Source organism: Trachinotus anak, unplaced genomic scaffold (genome assembly GCF_046630095.1).
Source record: "Trachinotus anak isolate AG129_WGS33_773 ecotype Australia unplaced genomic scaffold, CSIRO_AGI_Tana_v1 ptg000024l, whole genome shotgun sequence".
Taxonomy (NCBI): Eukaryota; Metazoa; Chordata; class Actinopteri; order Carangiformes; family Carangidae; genus Trachinotus; species Trachinotus anak.
The window spans coordinates 13,885,694-13,903,406 of NW_027273875.1; the positions used below are offsets into that span (position 1 = coordinate 13,885,694).

Consider the following 17,713-nt stretch of genomic DNA (forward strand, 5'->3'; position numbering starts at 1 on the left):
AGCACAGCTTTAACATTATTTAACCATGCTGTACAAGTACAAAGGGCTAAACCTTCTATTACTTATACCAGTAAAAGTGGAGTCTGACACTTGATACAGAAAACTACAAACCATAATGGACAAAATGATAAAGTAAAAGCTTTGTCTATTTCCTGTTGGATATATAATAAAGATTGTTGTGTCTCCATCAGTGTCCAACAGTATAACAGTCTGATATAAGGGAAAGTAGCCTTGTTTCTGCATGGAAAACCAGGCTGATTTGATATGACTCTTTGAGCTTTAGGTACCACATAACACAATCTGACTCTGTGTCAGACTCTCCTCTTCCCCCTCTCTTCCTCCTCTTTTTCTGCCTCACTACACACTATCATCTCCTTAAGCATTCTGGTCTGGGTTAAATGAAACCTTTAACAGTTCAATGTGCATCCATTAACATATGCTTGAGTCTACTCTTGTCTGAACAGCCAAGCTCGGGCACGAGCACACACAGTGGAGCGACACAAAAATCTTGACCCGACAAATCCTGGAGTGATTAGTGAGTCCACGAAAACAGCATGTCACTAAAGCCTCCTGATATTAAGCTTTATGCATAATTAAAACTAAATAATGAAAAAAATCTTCCCGAACCTGAATTGTGGGCCTTTAAATGGCCAAAAATCAGTGCAAGGTCAGCGAAGAACTAAAGCAATGACCTAAATTGAGATGGTGTTACTAATATTTAGTGGCATGAGTATATAGTCATGTGAAATTAAAAAAAATAGAACATTTCAAGTTTTATTTTGCATTTCCTGTCTTAAAAGGGGAAAAGCCTGGTTTTACTACACTTGATTATGTCAAAGGCATAATTAACATAAGACATAATAATAAAAATGTAGGTTCAATGACTGGATGAATATTCTACCTCAAAAATCATATTGTGATGAATACACCATTATAACCAGTAGCTCTGTTCAGCATTACAACACATCACGGTGAAGATAATACAGACAGTAATCACAGAGTAAACACATTCCCACTGGCCTACATTGTGTTGATATTACTGTGCGACTGAAGAGCTGAACTCCAATTGTTGTTGGCTGATGTGTGTTGCTGTGACTCTGTCAACCCGTCGTGGCTCGATGTGAAGTGACAGATGTATACCAAAAGACACTAGTCTGCACAGGCCTAGTTTCCCACTGGCCCTAATGTGACCTCTAAGCAACGCTGTTTTGACTGGGGATTATTGGTCAACACGGTGTGGTGGCACAAACTTGGTTTACAATCATGAAATCCAAAAGCTCCTTTTGATGACGAGACCAATGTTTCACTTTTAGCACCATGAAAGATGAAAAGGACACTAGTTTGTGGACAGAAATGTACTGCTGTATCTTGATGAAATCTCTATGGAAATTTGAGACAAAATAGGCTCTCGAGACAGTGTAAGCCTAACCCTGTCTCCTAGAAGTGACCATTATACTGTGTACCGCTGATCTGTTTGGCTAAATGCATTTTGAGGGAAACATAACTGCTGCCTGGATTATGTTCAGCATCTGAAGGTTTTACAGATACTTTCAGAGCAACAACTTGGGAGATACATTCATGAAAAACTTTTCTCATTACACTGATAAAAATCATAAATTACTTGTCATTTCAAAGGCACAGGATCATGTAACCCATGTCTTGAAATTGACCATCTCAATGAGTCAGTAAACTAAACCGAGATATTAAAATAAATCTGTTGATCTGACTGTAAGTGGTAAAATAATATCTATGCACACAACTGAATTGTGTCCATATATTTGACAGTTTCACTGCAAACCCCTTGGGGTTAATATCAAGCACACGTTATCCCTACTCAAAATGAGCAGTCTAACTGCTGATGACAGGTGCTCAGATGCTGGGGTGTTTTGTATGTTTAATCCTCCTGAATCGTTGTTCAGCATGAAGCAGCTCTGAGACAGTTTCCTGTGTTCAGTCTGTTATGATGATCTGACCCGGGAAGAAGACACGTTGAGGGAAACTAAATTCCGCTTAATCATTAATCATGTTTGATGTTTGGATTAAGCCATACTGAAAATGCTAGTGTTTTAATAAGCGGAGGTACCATTTCTCCAGCAGCCCCTCGCCATCCTAAGCTGAAAGCTAAAAATACACGTGCGCAGTGATGCTAAGAACCAATTGAGGAGCTTTGCTGTATATTTACACAGCTTATTAGTGTCCAATTGAGCATGTGTCAGACCCCCCCCCCCCCGGCATAGTTGAGCAAAAACAACATTATGCCATTTGCCCAATTTTATCTCTTCATAACTAGAATATGTTGTTCCTGTTCCATTTAGGTTTTAATAGATACTTTTGCAAGAGCACTTTAAAAGCTCAAGCATCACTGAAGTGAACTCTTCAGCATATTTTACTCTCTGCAGCGGTGGATTGTTTATATCTACTGTAGATGAGCTTGAAAATGTGTCCTCAAATTGGCAAACGGCAATTCAGAGCAAAATGGAGTTGGAACAGTAGGTACTATTCATATATGACCACTACTGACTAAAACCGGAGCTGCAGTGCAAATAGGTGGGTAGAGGTTGTAATATTTTTAAGGAAATGCAAATACCAATATCTGCATAAAGACATAAAGGACAACATGAACAGAAAACAATCTGTTAAAGCATTTGAATAAACAAAATTTAAATCAGGTGTTGAAATAAAATGTTACTCTCATCTACAGTATTATCAGGAAAAAGGTGGCAGGCTGAAATCCATCAGGAAGCATTGCTAGGGTCACCTGAACAGAGCGCAGTGTTGCTCAAGCCCAAAGCCCACACTGCAACAACACTCATTACCCAGGTCTCCATAGAGACAACCTCAGCAGCCTGTACTGGACCAGAGCCCTAAAAGCCTTTATTTCAGGAAGCTACATCTCTCTTTCCAGAAGAGGTGCAAAATGTGCGACTCTGATGGAGGCTTTTCATTACGACTAATCTTTGCTGGTCTGTCCAGGGAGAGCAAATAGGCAGCAGAAAGAATTCGGTCTAAGATCAACAGCACGGCCCTTTTATTCTGCCCACAGTCAATTTAGCATGGTACAGACACAAGCAAAACACAAAGAGAGGATTGTCATAATGCACTCTGGGTACACAAAACCAACATTTAAATATCTTTGAATCAATGGAAAAGGTCAGTGTCAAATGAACCGAGTCTGTCCAAACCAATGGCTCTGCATCTGCAGCAAGCACAAACGTAGTATTCATCACAATTACAAGTGCCGTTGCTGCCATTCAAAGTTTCCATGTAGATGTCTCTAGCAGCAGCCATTTTGCAGCGCTGTTGCCTGGACCAAAGAGACTGAAAAAGCCATTCACAAGCAAAGCGATAGATCGTGCTCAGCAAACAGACATTTCAGCACAGCACTGAGGGAGCTCTGAAATGGACATCAGTGTCCTCTCTGTCTCCTGAAATTGTCTTGCCTCAATTACAGAAAGGAGTGTTTGCTGCACCGCCGTCACTGCTTTTACTCCATTCCATCCTATAAATAACCACTGCCTTCATTGAACCCTTCAGCATGGCCACAAAATGGTTTTCCTGTCATCTTCGCTTGACGCATCACCCTCTACTCTCAGTTCACATTGTGTCCACTTTAGATTTTTTTTAAACCCCTTTCCCTCCGCGTACCTTTCAAAAGATCTTCTAAATACCCCGATTTTCTCTCGAGCTGATTTCTGCCCCCCAACATGCGCACATCCCACCCCCTACCCTCAGCCCCTTGTCCTCCTCATACCCCCCCTCCTTACACACACCCTTGTTGTATTCGCTGTAAAAATCAGTCAACCTCAGTCCCAAAAAAAAAAAAAAAAAAACACAAAAAGAAAAAAGATTTTAAAAAATAAACTAAACACAGCTGTCACTTATCAAACCTGTCTTCTAAGGAATTCACTGTGCACAAAACGCATTTTGCAAGATGTGCACTTGGGCAAGGGTGATAGGGCTTGTCTCATTTTTTTTCCAATCCAAAATGACTCCATGTCTGTGCTTCTAATATGGCGGGTGCAATGCCAGAAAAAAGCACAGCCAACCTATTTAATCCTTTTTTCAGAGGACCCTCAACAGATCTAACAGAATGCATACAAATATACAATCATGTATGAATGTTGTTTAATTTAATACTTAATCTTTTTTTAAAATACTTATATTATGGCATGCAAGTAAATATGGTACATTTTTCATCAGTATAGTTCTTGCTTAAGAAGATTTCTGAATGAAAAATTAACTTCATGTCAATTAAAAAAAAATTTCAGTTTCATTATGTAAATAATTGTTCTGTTCTGTTGAAAGCAATTGATATGCAGGTTGGATATTTAAACAAACACAGCAGGTACACATGCAAATGTGTTACAATTAAATTATTTACTGAAAAATTACAGATAATTTTTCTCATAAGCCACAAACATGAAAATGTGACTGAAAACTGTTAATATGCACATCAAATTATATAGAAATGATGTAGGAGAATGCACCTAGACTGAGGCCCAGTGCAGTTTGATGAGAGAGAATAAATAAGCATTGATGGGACCAACTGAGAATGAGGGGAAATAATTGTGAGATTTTTATTTTAGGCCTTGAAATCTTTAAAAATTAATTTTACAAAAACTAAACTAAAAAAAAAATAGATAAAATGCCTTGTTCCTAGTGCAGTACAGGCTGCACCTATCACTCAACCTACATTTCTCCTCTCTCTCTCTCTCTCTCTCTCTCTCTCTCTCTCTATATATATATATATATATATATATATATATATATATATATATATATATATATATATATATATATATATATGAATATACTTCAGAAAAGCTACATCCTAAATCTTGAAAATGCATGAGTGGTTAAACCTTCTTACACTTGATGCCTATAAATGTTCATGTGGCTCTATCAAACCCCAAAAAGCCCATGCACTGCCTGTGTCAGGACATAGCAACAGCCTGATCCTCCGCTCAATTCTCCAGGAAAAAAAGAATCAATAGCTTCAGCGTGGAAATGCTTGCAGACTATTTCAGATAGTATTTGTACACTCAGTCCTCTGGGTTAATTAACATAAACTTCAAGTTTAACGTGCACAAATGCATCACCTACCATTCAAGATGCACTGGGAAAAGATAAGAGCCAATATCCACATGCCCCGCTCCGTTCAATATCCAAGCTTATGCTTTTTCTTCTTTTCTCCCCGCACTCTTTCTTCTTGTTATTTCTGCCTTTTATTTTTTCCAACAAGTCAATTGCAATGAAAGAAAAGGGAGCTTGCAAATCTCTCTCTTTCTCTCCCTCTCTCTCTCTTTCTCTTCCTCTCTCTCTCTTTCTCTCTCTCAATCCTTCACGTTTGGAGGAAGATGAAGAGGAGGTTTGAGCTTCTTCTGCTGCTGCTGATTGTCTCCTGGTACAGCGGGAGGATAGTATATGATCCACAACTGTGCGTCTCCCCTTTGTCGGACTGACCGCACCGCACCGCACCGCGCCGGGCCTCAGTGCAGCCGTCCCCCCGTGTCGGAGCGCTGCTCTGCGTGGAACATGAGGGAGCTCGGCTCGGTGCGCTCCGGTCCAGGTGAGCTGTGCCGCTGCTGCTGCTGCTGCTGCTGCTGAGTCAGAGGCTGGAGACGCATAGGACAAACTGCCAATGCGCACACCCAACTCCACGGTTCAACAATTAAAACAACAAAATAAAAAACAAAAAGGCTCCAAAATCCGATTAAAGAAAAGAACCAATAAATAATAAATAAATAAATTAGAAGTCTAAGCACGTTAAAGAGCCAAACATGTCATCTCAGGTACAAGGACAAAATGCGTAAAAGTTGGATTTTTTTTTCGAGGATTAAAAAGCGCATGGAGTTGATTGTTAGCTGCGCTGAAAACTCATTCTCTCTTCGCCGCCTCTCTCCGTCCGGCGAGCAACAAGCACACGCATCTTCCCCCCGCAGCCGCACACACAAACTGCGCACACTGGTCCCTGCGCTTATAACCTGCCGTGCCTCAGAGCGCTGTGGAATAAACCCTCGCCTCCTTCTCCGCAGCGGCTTTTCTCCCTCTCCATTGCCTTAAAGGTGCAGGGGTGGGGAGATGGGGGGGGGCGCACAGCTGAGCCTCTGAGGGAGCGTTTTTTTTTTTTTTTTTTTTAAAAAAAACCCTCTTTCTTTTGTTTTATCACTGAGAAGACGGATCAAGGTGTCCCACTCTGAGAGGGAGAACTGTGCATTAACATAAGCAAGAGAGACTTAGCCCATGCAGGACATCCTTGTGGTTTTCTGGCACTGCTGTGGTGTAGCAGGCTGGAGGATGGATGCTGAGGGAGGGAGGGAGGGAGGGAGGGACGCAGGGAGAGGGAGTGATGTAGGCTACACCTGACTGGATGCTATGTAGGCATTTGGTGGAGAAAAATAGTAAATTATCTTAATTGAAGGAGATCAAATCCTGTCTTTTAATGTGTTTTCTGGATAATTTATGAGCCCTGGGGGCGTTTTGGGGATCCTGCCAGCCTTTCCCCTGCATTCATTAATTGACCTTGACAAATATAAGCAGCGACCCCCCTCCCACTCCCCCTCTCCCAATGCACCAGGGGGCATCAAACAGCCGCCATGTCAGACATCCACAGCCCCCTGCATGTGTTCACCTCCAATCAAACCAAAGAGGAGGTTTAGGATTAATATATGAAAACTAAACATCCCACTGTTGAGGGAATAAGATAGTTTGGTGGTGTAATAATTGATCTAAAACGATTAAAGGCCTGACCTCCATATTAAGATTTTACATTGTAACAATTTGTATACAAGTATACCTGAAAATGTGAACTTTTTTAATGATTATTTTGGCAATCTGAACAGATGAAGGGAACATGCACATGGTAAATGCTTCCTTTTATCTTTTAGCGAGCAAACATCCATGTTATGTTTTTCAGGCATAGTGTTATAAGAAAGCCACATTTGCATTATAGGTTGAGCTTGACATGATTTTACAGGCACTGGCACAATAGTAACTGCAGTGACATCCGCTGCCATGTGACTGTTTGAATTTAGCGTGGCCCATTTATGTTCAAATAGCAGGCGAGCCAGGCTTTAGCTCTCCTCCCAGATACAGTGTCTCTTAGACTTAGCATCCACATCAGACCGACACATGAACATGCTCTGCACCAGGAATACAGGACCTGTCACTGCCTGTCTGCGCTTCCAGCCAGGCATCCCCAAAATACAACAGATCATTATCACTCCAGCCAACCGAACCAAGAACGTGCTATTCCTCACACATTGTGTACAAAGTATGTGTTTATTTGTGTTGAATTTGCCTAATCCCCTTCCACGTCAGTCTCCTTTGCTCCCAGCAGTGAGGGAAGGTGGAGGCAGGGGGGTTCTGTTCATCCCTTTCTAGTGCTGTGTTCATTGTAATGTGCACATCTCTTCTTCCTCTACCTGCCTCTGTACAGCGCTGGTCTGCAGACTGGCACTTTGCTACCCTTTTCCAATGGATGATTACTGGAAACCATCCAGTTGCAAGCAGCTACCTATTTAGTCTGCCTGCAAATATGTGACAACTCATCAGATAAACTGGCCTACATATCAAAACCTCCTGATATTTCCATTAGTAATGTGTGAGCCATACTCTTGGATTGACACATTTTACCATCATTTTTAGTCAAAGAATGTAATTCAAGGGTATTGACATCAAGGCTTAGATTTCATATATAGCCTATGATTATATTTGTGTTGTTGACAAAATAGACTAACTTGGCACCGGCCCATTTCTTCAATGGTCCCATTGCCTTTTTTTCTTTTTCTTTATCTGTTTATGTCCAATCATTCAGCCATATGGTGTCGTCCCAGTGGACTGCTGGGTACAGAGAATGGATTAAAATCTGACTGTATGGTCATAAAGAGATCAATCTCTTTTTTCTCTAATCCCAGCTTTAACTCCATGATATGTTGTGAGGTTATGATGGAAATCAGAGGTATTATCCTCTTTAAACCCTTCTATTATTTAAATATCAAATCTTCACAGACATTTCTAGGCCTTTTTATTTTTTTAACATTGATAATGGGATGTACTTTGTTGTAAATCTGTCACAAAACATTTTAAACTGCTGCAGAAAAATGAAAAATTGGTTGTTTTGTTAAACTTCTGTAAACGCAGTTTCATATGGTATACACACAGTTTTATATTACAATATACATATAGTATGAAGTTAATTTCAATGTATTGACACATTATGTGTTTATAAAGGATACAGGTCGTATTTTATAATCCAGTCGAGCATGAAAAACCCTTGTTTTGTTTTCTGGTGCTTCTGCTTCATTTTTAGATTGGAAATGATGCAACAGGCTAAAAGGTAGATGCACCAATGTTAGGACCAGTTTTAGGCCTAATTCTGAAATCAAATCAAATTGATATATAAAGCACGTTTAAAAACAAACAGGTGACCAAAGTGCTGTACATCGTCTAGAAAAATATAATCAAGACAGACAATCAAAACATCAACAGCCAACTAAATAGCACAAAAAAATACAATGCAATACATACAATTCTGTTGCAGTGCCTTCCTAAAAACATGCCACAGTATGTACAACAAAAGGATAGATCATATTGTGCCTGCCACAGGAGCCTAGAATGACATGTTGCAAATTTACTACTCATGTATATCCATTAGTGGAAGGGTTGAAGGAAAAGTGGGAGTTTCAGACAAAAAACAGAGAGACTGATCACATAGTCCGTCGTATGTACGAAAACTGCCAAGGCAAGCGCACATTTGCTGTGGTAAAATTTATCTGCCTCTAAAAAACGGGTGTGGTTTCACTGGGGAAATTTCCATAAAGAATGACAGCAGTCATCCAAGCAAGACAAAGACACAGGCCAAGAGGTGCACTGAGAGGACTTTCTTCACAAGCTTTGCTCTTTCAATTGAGTGAACAAAAAGTTGTTAAGGGTTAGAGATTGAGCAGTCATGCAATACTACAGTTACTTGAAGAAATTATATATGATAACAAACCTGCAATACAGCAGTTGTCCTCCTTGCCACATCACCATTCTTGGCATCTAAATCATTTCAAACAGTTACAGCCTCAGTCTGCATTTAGCAGTGTCCTAACCGTGGTGCTTAATGCACTCCTACAGCACACAAGTCACAGGTCAAAGATTTCTTTGTCACTGCAAACTTTCCAAACATTATAGGAGCTACTGTTGTACCCATGTACCAACCATCTCCCCCTCAATCCATGAGCACATTTACAGAAAGAGGAAACACACTTTTTCCAAAAGTTATATGTGTATACTTAAGGTGATGGTGGATATGCCAAACAGCTGTGATGACTCCAGTCAACAACCCAATGACTGCAACTCAGTAAGACCACTACACACATCCTGACTGGAGGGCTGATTAAAAAGTTGAATGCGCTGCCTGGACTGTACAGGTGGAGTGCTTGTGAACACACCAGAAAAGTGGTTGCTGCATTAGACAGGACATAGCCAGTCGCTATGAGATGCCCCTAGAAGTTCCAGAAGACAGAGGCCCACCAGAAAATACGATCAATGCCCTACCCCACCAAGGACCCGGAATTACTGAAGACAGACTACTGCAACAAGAGGTCATTGGATGCTTTACTTAAGATACAGCAATTAGCCTCCATAGCCACCGTTGGTGTATCTCAGCCTCAGTGAATGCTGTATTGAAACTAAGTTGAATGACTGTAACCTTCTTGTATGCCCATCTGACTGGTTTTGGTCAGAATTAACTTTTCTTTTTCTAAGGACGCATATTGACAGAGATGATGAGGTCACATGGTCTCAGATGTCCCTTGGAGATCCCTGGTCTTCTTGGACACCCCTGGAGTGATGCCTGCAATGATGGTCTTCAGGCAATTGTTTGTTTCCTGCTACTGGAGACATAACTTAGTGAGCACTCGTGTCACTCACAAGTTGTTGCTGCTGACTGTCATGCCCCACAGCCCTTTGTGATGTGCTTAGGTGTTGCACATCTTTCAAAGTCAACTGAAAAACTAGAATTACTGCCTTAAATTAAATTGTGTCATAATTGGTATGTAAATGCGTGAGTTACGGCCAGAAATGTGTTTTGTGAGGTCCCAGTGACCTGGACCTTTGACCACCAAAATCTAAGTCATCCTTCAGTCCTAATGAATGTTTGTGCCAAAAGTTCTATCAAGGCTTTACTGGGATATTGTGTTTATAAGAATGGGACAGATGGACGGATGGACAACCTGAAAACTGGCTCTGGCTGTTGCTGACGCTGAGGCATAATGAAGCTTACGAAGCCCAGAAGCAATTTCACAATGACTTCTCTTAATTGTAGAGAGGGCTCAGTCATGTCTACGCCCTACACGCTTTCCACCTACTCATTAACCAGTGTTTGCTTCACATTTTGTTTCAAAGGTGTTAATTGTCTTTATTGTGGAGCTCCACTGGTTTTGCTAACTTGTGACCTGTTGAAAACAACACTTTCTTGTGTTTGCCTTTTGATGTCTTGCCATCTCTATTTGACTTGTTCCACTTCCCTACACTTTATTTGTTATAACCGCCCAAACAGGATTTTTTTTAGGTGGGGGTAGAATTTCACTCCAGTGGCATCTCTAGGTTTGATGATACCTCATAGACAAGTATTACTATTTTCTGACCAATAACCAATTGTTTTCTTTTTCTGAGAGTTGGTGGTTCTGCACCTCACAAATTTTGGTTGGGGGTGGTGACATGCACTGATTACTTGATCAGCTGTTGGTTTAGTACATCCTGTGTAACATTAAAAGCGTGCGCTCTCCGCGGAGTGGCGAGGTCGCTGTTTACGCTGCGCTCTCTAACGTATCTGCAATGCCATCATTTCCCTCCAGCTATGGCAGGCATTAACTGTGTAAGTTATGTTACAAAACAGATCAGACATTTGCTAAAATGCAGGTGCAAAGTGATCACAAGTAACAGAAGTCAATCTACACAATGAGGCAAATCCCCCTTTCCTGCGCAGTCAAGAAATTTAAGGACAAAAAATCTGATCTGGAAAACATCCTTGTTGTTGAAATGCATAACAACTATAGATTGAGATATTTCAGTGTGGACCAAAGTGGTGGACAGAATGACTGATCGTCTAACACTGTCATTTACAGAGCCACACCACAAGTGTATCTAAAAAAAAACGTGTTGTCTCCAGCTCATTGAACACTGCGACAAAAGACTATTATCAGTGGATGTCACAAATCCCACCCTACATTGCTCAAGAGCATTTTATACACAATGAGCCACTACAATGCAGCTGCATTTATTGCCAAAAAAGGTACAGTATATTGTGACATACACCTGTCAGGTTATGAGTATCCAAGCTCGATCAAAAATACATCTAATATCCACTAGTAACTACAGCTGTGATGAGTCGAGGGCAGAAACAGTTGGGAAGCAGTTTTATTTAAGCTTTGTATGATAGATTTTCAAAAGTACATTCAGTTAAGCTATTTGTATATCAGTGTTGTCCTGTTTACTTTCACTTCTCTATGTGGTTGATGTTTAAAGCCGCTCATTTACAATATAATGTATATAAATGAGTTTGACTAGAAGCAAGTGTGCAGTGAGGAATAATGATATCCATTATCCCTAACGACAAAGGGTTGGTTTCCTCAAGGGAACATTTTATGGCTCTTATTAACAAAATACTCTCAAGTATTTTGATTATATTCAAACAACCCAATAAAATAGATATTTAATAATGTCTTAAAGATGACCAATGATGGCAGGTTCATGCCAATCTGCGACTCATAATGATTAGGAGGGCTTTGCTGCCTGGGTTGGGCTGCTGAATAATTCAAACCACGTTATGAGGTAGAAATAGAAGAACAGTGGGCTAACATACATCCTGAGACCCTCGTTTTATTAGATCATCTTTGAATCCTTCTCTCCGACCATAAATTCTGAACGGAACGTGAGACAAAGTCACAATTCAAGTTTAATGAGTCAACATGTCTGCAGAATAAAGAAATGGAGAAATCATGTTCCCTTTGAAAGTAATTCCCTGCCATTAGAGGTTGGAAAGTGCTGTGTCTGCTTGAAAATAAGCTGTGCCATAAGCTTTCCACTGCAGGTGACGCAAGAAATGATACTCTGCCTTCAAAGCTGGAGCGACAGAGAATTTAAAGGACAAATCCACCCTTAAATTCTCAGAAGCTCTTCATAAACGGTATAGTAACTGTACTGTCAGGACTCTGCTATCACATCTGCAGTGTTTACCTAAACATCTTTGGTGGTGTTATCTTCTACTGAGGTTAATGTTGATGGACATCTTGTTATTTCTGCATCTTTTATGTATGATGGATTTGTCACAGCTAAATTGATGAAAAACAGTAACTCCACAGAGAAGCTCTTGCTCTTTCATTCCAGAGTTCAACACCAAACAAAAAATCTATTGCTATTTTACAAGTGTTTCCCACTTGTATCCCAGGAGGGATTCTCTGCAGCAGCCAGGGGGTATGTAAAAAGATTGCTAAGTATATCAACTGATTTGAAACAAAACAAAGAGTCTACCGCTATTGCTCTGCGAGGCGGTAATTTGGCACATCTCCTTTAAGCTAAATGCTAACATGCTCACAGTGACAATGATAACATGATAATGTTATCCATGTTCGCCAGCTTTTGTTTTGTGTTTTAGCATATTAATGTTTGCTAATTAGCGCTACACAAAAAGTACAGCTGGGGCTGATGGGAATGTCATTAGTTCTGCAGGGATTTGGTCATAAACCAAAGTAGTGAACAATTTATAAATTTGACCTGATGGTAGATGAAAAGTGAGAGGATCAGAAAACTCACCAGGATTCATCTTCTAAGAACCAAGCACATCTGTACAAATAATAGAGAATTAACATTCACTTTAACATCCATCCATTCAAGTGAACACATATGAGACATGACAGGTGGAAAACAGAGGGTAGAAATGTGCTGCAGGTTTACTGATTAATGCAGTACCAATCAGCTCTAGAGAGGCATTCAAAAATGACTCCACTGCGCTACAGATACAATGACTTATAACAAACTTCTCCCGCTAGGTCAGGGTTTAGGGTTATTGTACTATATGCACAATAGCTCTTTTGAGGAAGTGAAAATGAATTTACTGTCTGGTAGAAGCCTAGTTAACAAGGCTGAAAAACACTGGTTTTCCCTTATTGGTTTCCATAATCACCTCGCCTCATAAGGTAGTGACCAATTGAGTGGACAGGGCAGAGTTCCTTGATGGCCCACCTTAGCAGATCTATACATTGATTCCACTCATTGACTACTTTGCATCTCATGGCTCAATGCACTCCTGTCCAGTCCTGGCTGAGTGGACAGCAGGGTCATCCAAAGGTAATTTTGTGGTTTTTGGACTTCAGTTGCACAATTTCTAACTAAGTTAATTATTGAGACATGATTATTGAGAAATGTTATATTGTACATCCAGGGCAATGTCAAGTGTCTTTCCACACAGTTTGGCACTATAGACATCACTGAGATAGTTTGGTCCACCTTATGGCTCAGAACTACCACAAGTGTAATTATATAACAACCTTAGGTTTTTGATGATTTAGATCCTTTTTTAGCTTTGGCCCAGTACAAGCAATTTAGTTAATGGTACATTTCTAATTCAGTGCATTTTAAAGGTTAAAAATCTCAATACATTTTCAGAAGATTTGACTTCAGCTTGCTTAAAGTGATATTCTCACCTGTACTGTACATCCAGGGACATCTTTCCAAGAAAAACTGTAGATTATATAGTTGTATTTCTTCACCAGCAACAACTTGCTTTATAAGAAAAAAGATGTGAATATTAATAGTGGGCATTAAAAAAAGATCCATTATATTTGGTAAAAGCTCAGAAATATTGACACTGATGGAATTATTAAACTAAATATGTTTGGAAATGTTATTTCCATACATTTCACTAACTATAACTGCTTTTAATTAAAAGGTGCATATTTTCCCAGTCTAACCTAATGTTGTACCATGTATGTATGTATGTTATAATACTTATTCAGGTTGATCAACTTCTCATTTACAATTAATTATACAGATATAAACTCAATGATTCTTCTGAAGCTCTTCCATAATTTGGTGCAGCACAGCACAGGGATGAGTCTGTGTTTGTCTGCACGGTTTATGTTCATCTTATTGTGACAGTGAAATCGCACTGACCACACATCTGGGAAGCAAGAGAGGCTGGTTGACTGTCATTCACAGAGCAATAGTAAACATCTTTGAGTTTGACTCTTCTGGTCCGTAACTGTCCAACATGGGGTGGCAGCGTTGCTTAGTAACCACAGCACATGACTGACCTTATCGGTGCGGTCATAAAAATGTATGAAGTCCTTTTATTCATTTTCCCTTCTCCGCTGTGCCCCCCACCCCCCTCCCCTCTCTCTCAAACACACACATGCAGATCCACACACAGCTCAGATGAACACATCCCGAATGCATTGTTCTTGTGTGTTTGTGTGTGAGAGAGAGAGAGAGAAAGAGAGCAGCAGGGAGGTAATGAAGGGCTACACCTGACACATGCCACAGACTACATCAAGAAGCATGAAGAGGGTGAAGTGGGGGAGAGCATCCAGTGACAGGAAAATCAGCAGTCACAATCCACACAGGGAAACTGCAGAGGATGCCAGTGTGAGCGCAGGTTCACACTCACTGAAATATTTCTATCATGCCCCTGAAGGTAAAAACATGCGAGGGATGCAGATTCAAGAAGTATGATATTTGGATTATGTGTTGTGTAACCTATAATCTGGGTGCTTTCAGTATCACATCACTGTGATCTACTTAGTTGATGTAAATCTGTCTAGTTTACAGTGTCATAATCTGGGTTTAATCCCCAACACAACATATTTATGGAACTGACAAGGTATCATGCAGTGGTGGCACCGTGTACGACAGTGTGGGGTTTTCCAAGGCCTTTACAAGCCAGGAGCAGCACTGATGATCCCACTGAGGACATTAAGCCCTGAGTCTGTCAGCTCATTGACACAGTATCACAGAGACTGGCTTTCTTGCAAAGCGCTGCTGTGTTGTTTCCACAGGGAGCACAGATGTTAGCCTTGCTGTCGCTGCCGTCACCATCTTTTCGCCCTGACAACATCTGCACAGCTGTGTTGTCGGCCGCCACGCACAGGCAGGAACGCAACCACCAGCTCTTGAACTGTTGACAGCTCGGGGCAGGTCGGCACAGATGGCAGGAAGGGGTGTCGGGGGACTGGCACAGGGTGGAGCGGGTTGCAGGTAGAGAGTGGGGCTCCCATCTGGCCTCGGTGCTGGCACTTTGCCCTGGGGCATCTTCAGCGTTTACTCGACAGAAAGCCTGTCAGGAGCTGGAAGTCACCTTGTGCAAAACATTGTACTCTCTGCGCGGTTTCACTGGAGTTGAGGAGAGTGGCAAAGGTTGGGGGGGGGGGGTGAAAATCAAACACTGCAGTCTGTGCTAATTTCAACAGACAGTGGAAGGAATAGACAGTTTACTAACTAATTAATCCCAAGGCGATGGCTCGCCCAGCTTTTTAGCCTGATTATAGTCAAGTTATATGTTGCAATCTCACAACAACCATGAGGTTTTAATCCAATAAGCTTTGTCAAATACTAGAAGTATAGTAGAAGAATACAAATGGAAATGTGGTCATATCAGGTGTAGAAAACCATTGTAAAGGAGCAATTAAAGATATATTTAGTCAGTGAAAGTGGCATTTGTTAACTGTATAAATGTAAAAAGACAAAAAGTGTAGGATGTAAAAAGGAGTGATGATTCTCTCTTCTATGTTTCTCCTGTAGTCTCTTTTTTACTCTAAATTGGTGAAAACTTCATAGTGTGCACAAGGTTCACAAAGAGGGAATAAAACTGAATCTGTTCAGTTCAACAAACAGGCAGAAAACAAACATAGTTTTGTGGCACTTGAGTTGCACGGTGCAATGTTTTTGGTAATGTTTTTGTTCAAATCATTATTCTAAAGCCCAATCCAGGGAGAAATAATGTGGACATTACCAGATGTTACTGCAGTAAGTTACAGCTTGATTCATATCAGTAGCAGTAGTTTTGATGTAGTTATCCATCTCCTTTAAGTTATTAATTTAGACGTGACATTTTCCACACTTGTGTTTTGTTGACATTGGCTTTAGTTACTCTGCTCTTTGGATCTGTGGGTAGGGCCCAAAGATCACAATGATGTATGCAGAGCTGCAGCACCTAGTTAATTAATCCATTAGTCGATCAAGAAAAAATGAACTCTTCATAATTGATGAATCATTTTTTCTAAATAAATGTTTTTGATTTTCATTAGCTGAGGCCGTAGTTCTATGTATAAAAATATTAGCAATATTGGTGAAATCATTCATTTTGTTTGTCAGAAAGACAAAATATGTACGGTATTCAGCTATGCTAACTGACTCCCTGTTAAACCTCTTATCAACAAATTATTATAACGGGCAAAGCTGTGTAAAAAACATCAATCAAAGTTAGAGAGCATACGACAATACACTGAATTTAACTGTTTTACAGCTGAAATGAACCATTGTAATGTGCCATTTTCTGTAGTGAACTTCTGAAACATGTCATCTCTTCCAAAACATCACAAAATGATTAAAAGTCATGATGTATAAACCTGATAAGCCAATAGTAAGCATGTTTTTCTGAGCTACTAGAGAAGGCCAAGCAGACAAAACCTCAACAGAAAAGTCAACGTCATGAGGAAAATATATAAACATGTTCCAAGAAGAGAAAGAAACTGAATTAGAGCTGAGTCGTGAAATTGCTACGGTTTAAAGTTGATATTATTGTTGTTACTGGGGGCAGTAGTTAGTAAAGTAGTTCTGTGTCTTTGAGAGTCCAGATGATGTTTTAGCGCTGAGTCAAGACTCAAGCTGCAGACCTCCAAAATGAAGCATCAGCCTGGAGAGTCTGACTGAGCAGACAGACAGAGCACAATGACTGTTGACTGCAGCAGCATGGGGCAGCGCCCAGTGGGGGCTCTGGGCCTGACCTGGACTGGCTGTCCAGGGCAGAGAGCCAGCACAGAAGAAAAGCGCTTTACGGATGGAGCATGTGGTCAGGTCATCTCTTCTCCTTCTCTCCTCCCCTTCTTCACAGCTCCCCCTTAATCCCAGCCTGAAGCTCCCTCCCTCCCTTCCGTCTCCCTTCCTCCCTCCTCCTCCTCATCACCTCACCCCTCTTCCCTGTATCCAGCATATCACGAGGAAATGCCAACAGATGCCCAGTGTCTAAGACAGGCATTATGTTCTTAGAGGATGTCCTGGTAATTCAGCTTTTTGCCAGGCTGCTGATTATTACCATGTTGTTTAGAAATGGTGAGGATCAGAGGCAGCAGAGGACAACAGGTAGCCATATCTGCTGGCTGTGTCACGTGGTGCTGCAGTCTATGCAAAACAAGAGCTTCAAGACCCAGAGGGGACATATGTCTGTTTGTAGTATATGACAAAGTGATGGGATTAACATTCTCAGAATAAACAGATAGATACAACACACACACACACACACACACACACACACACACACACACACACACACACACAGTTAGATAAATAAAATATCATTGTCATTAGTGTATTTAGTAATATTATCAGTGCTATCCAGGGGATAACTAAATGGTATTCAGGGATATCTAAATGAGAGTGTGCCAACAGCAGCATTTAGTGTTGTATTTTATAACATGTTACTCATCAAGAATTTAAAACCGGAGGAGCAGGA

The 17,713-nt window shown here is 40.7% G+C and overlaps 1 protein-coding gene across 9 annotated transcripts in view; it reads right to left on the bottom strand.

Annotated features, from left to right (window-relative positions):
• Nucleotides 1–17,713, bottom strand: part of dscama (Down syndrome cell adhesion molecule a) — a 114,706-nt gene that overhangs the window by 84,203 nt on the left and 12,790 nt on the right. For 5 of the 9 annotated variants that reach the window (XM_071460491.1, XM_071460489.1, XM_071460487.1 and 2 more), the window contains 2 exons: nt 13,692–13,770; nt 12,802–12,831 (listed from right to left, as the gene is read on the bottom strand). In XM_071460491.1, coding sequence (XP_071316592.1) covers nt 12,802–12,811 — 10 coding nt within the window. In that variant the 5' untranslated portion in view covers nt 12,812–12,831; nt 13,692–13,770. Of the gene's footprint in view, nt 1–5,103; nt 6,452–12,801; nt 12,832–13,691; nt 13,771–17,713 lie in introns of those variants that run through there. The other 4 variants (XM_071460486.1, XM_071460485.1, XM_071460492.1 and 1 more) reach the window with 3 other exon arrangements.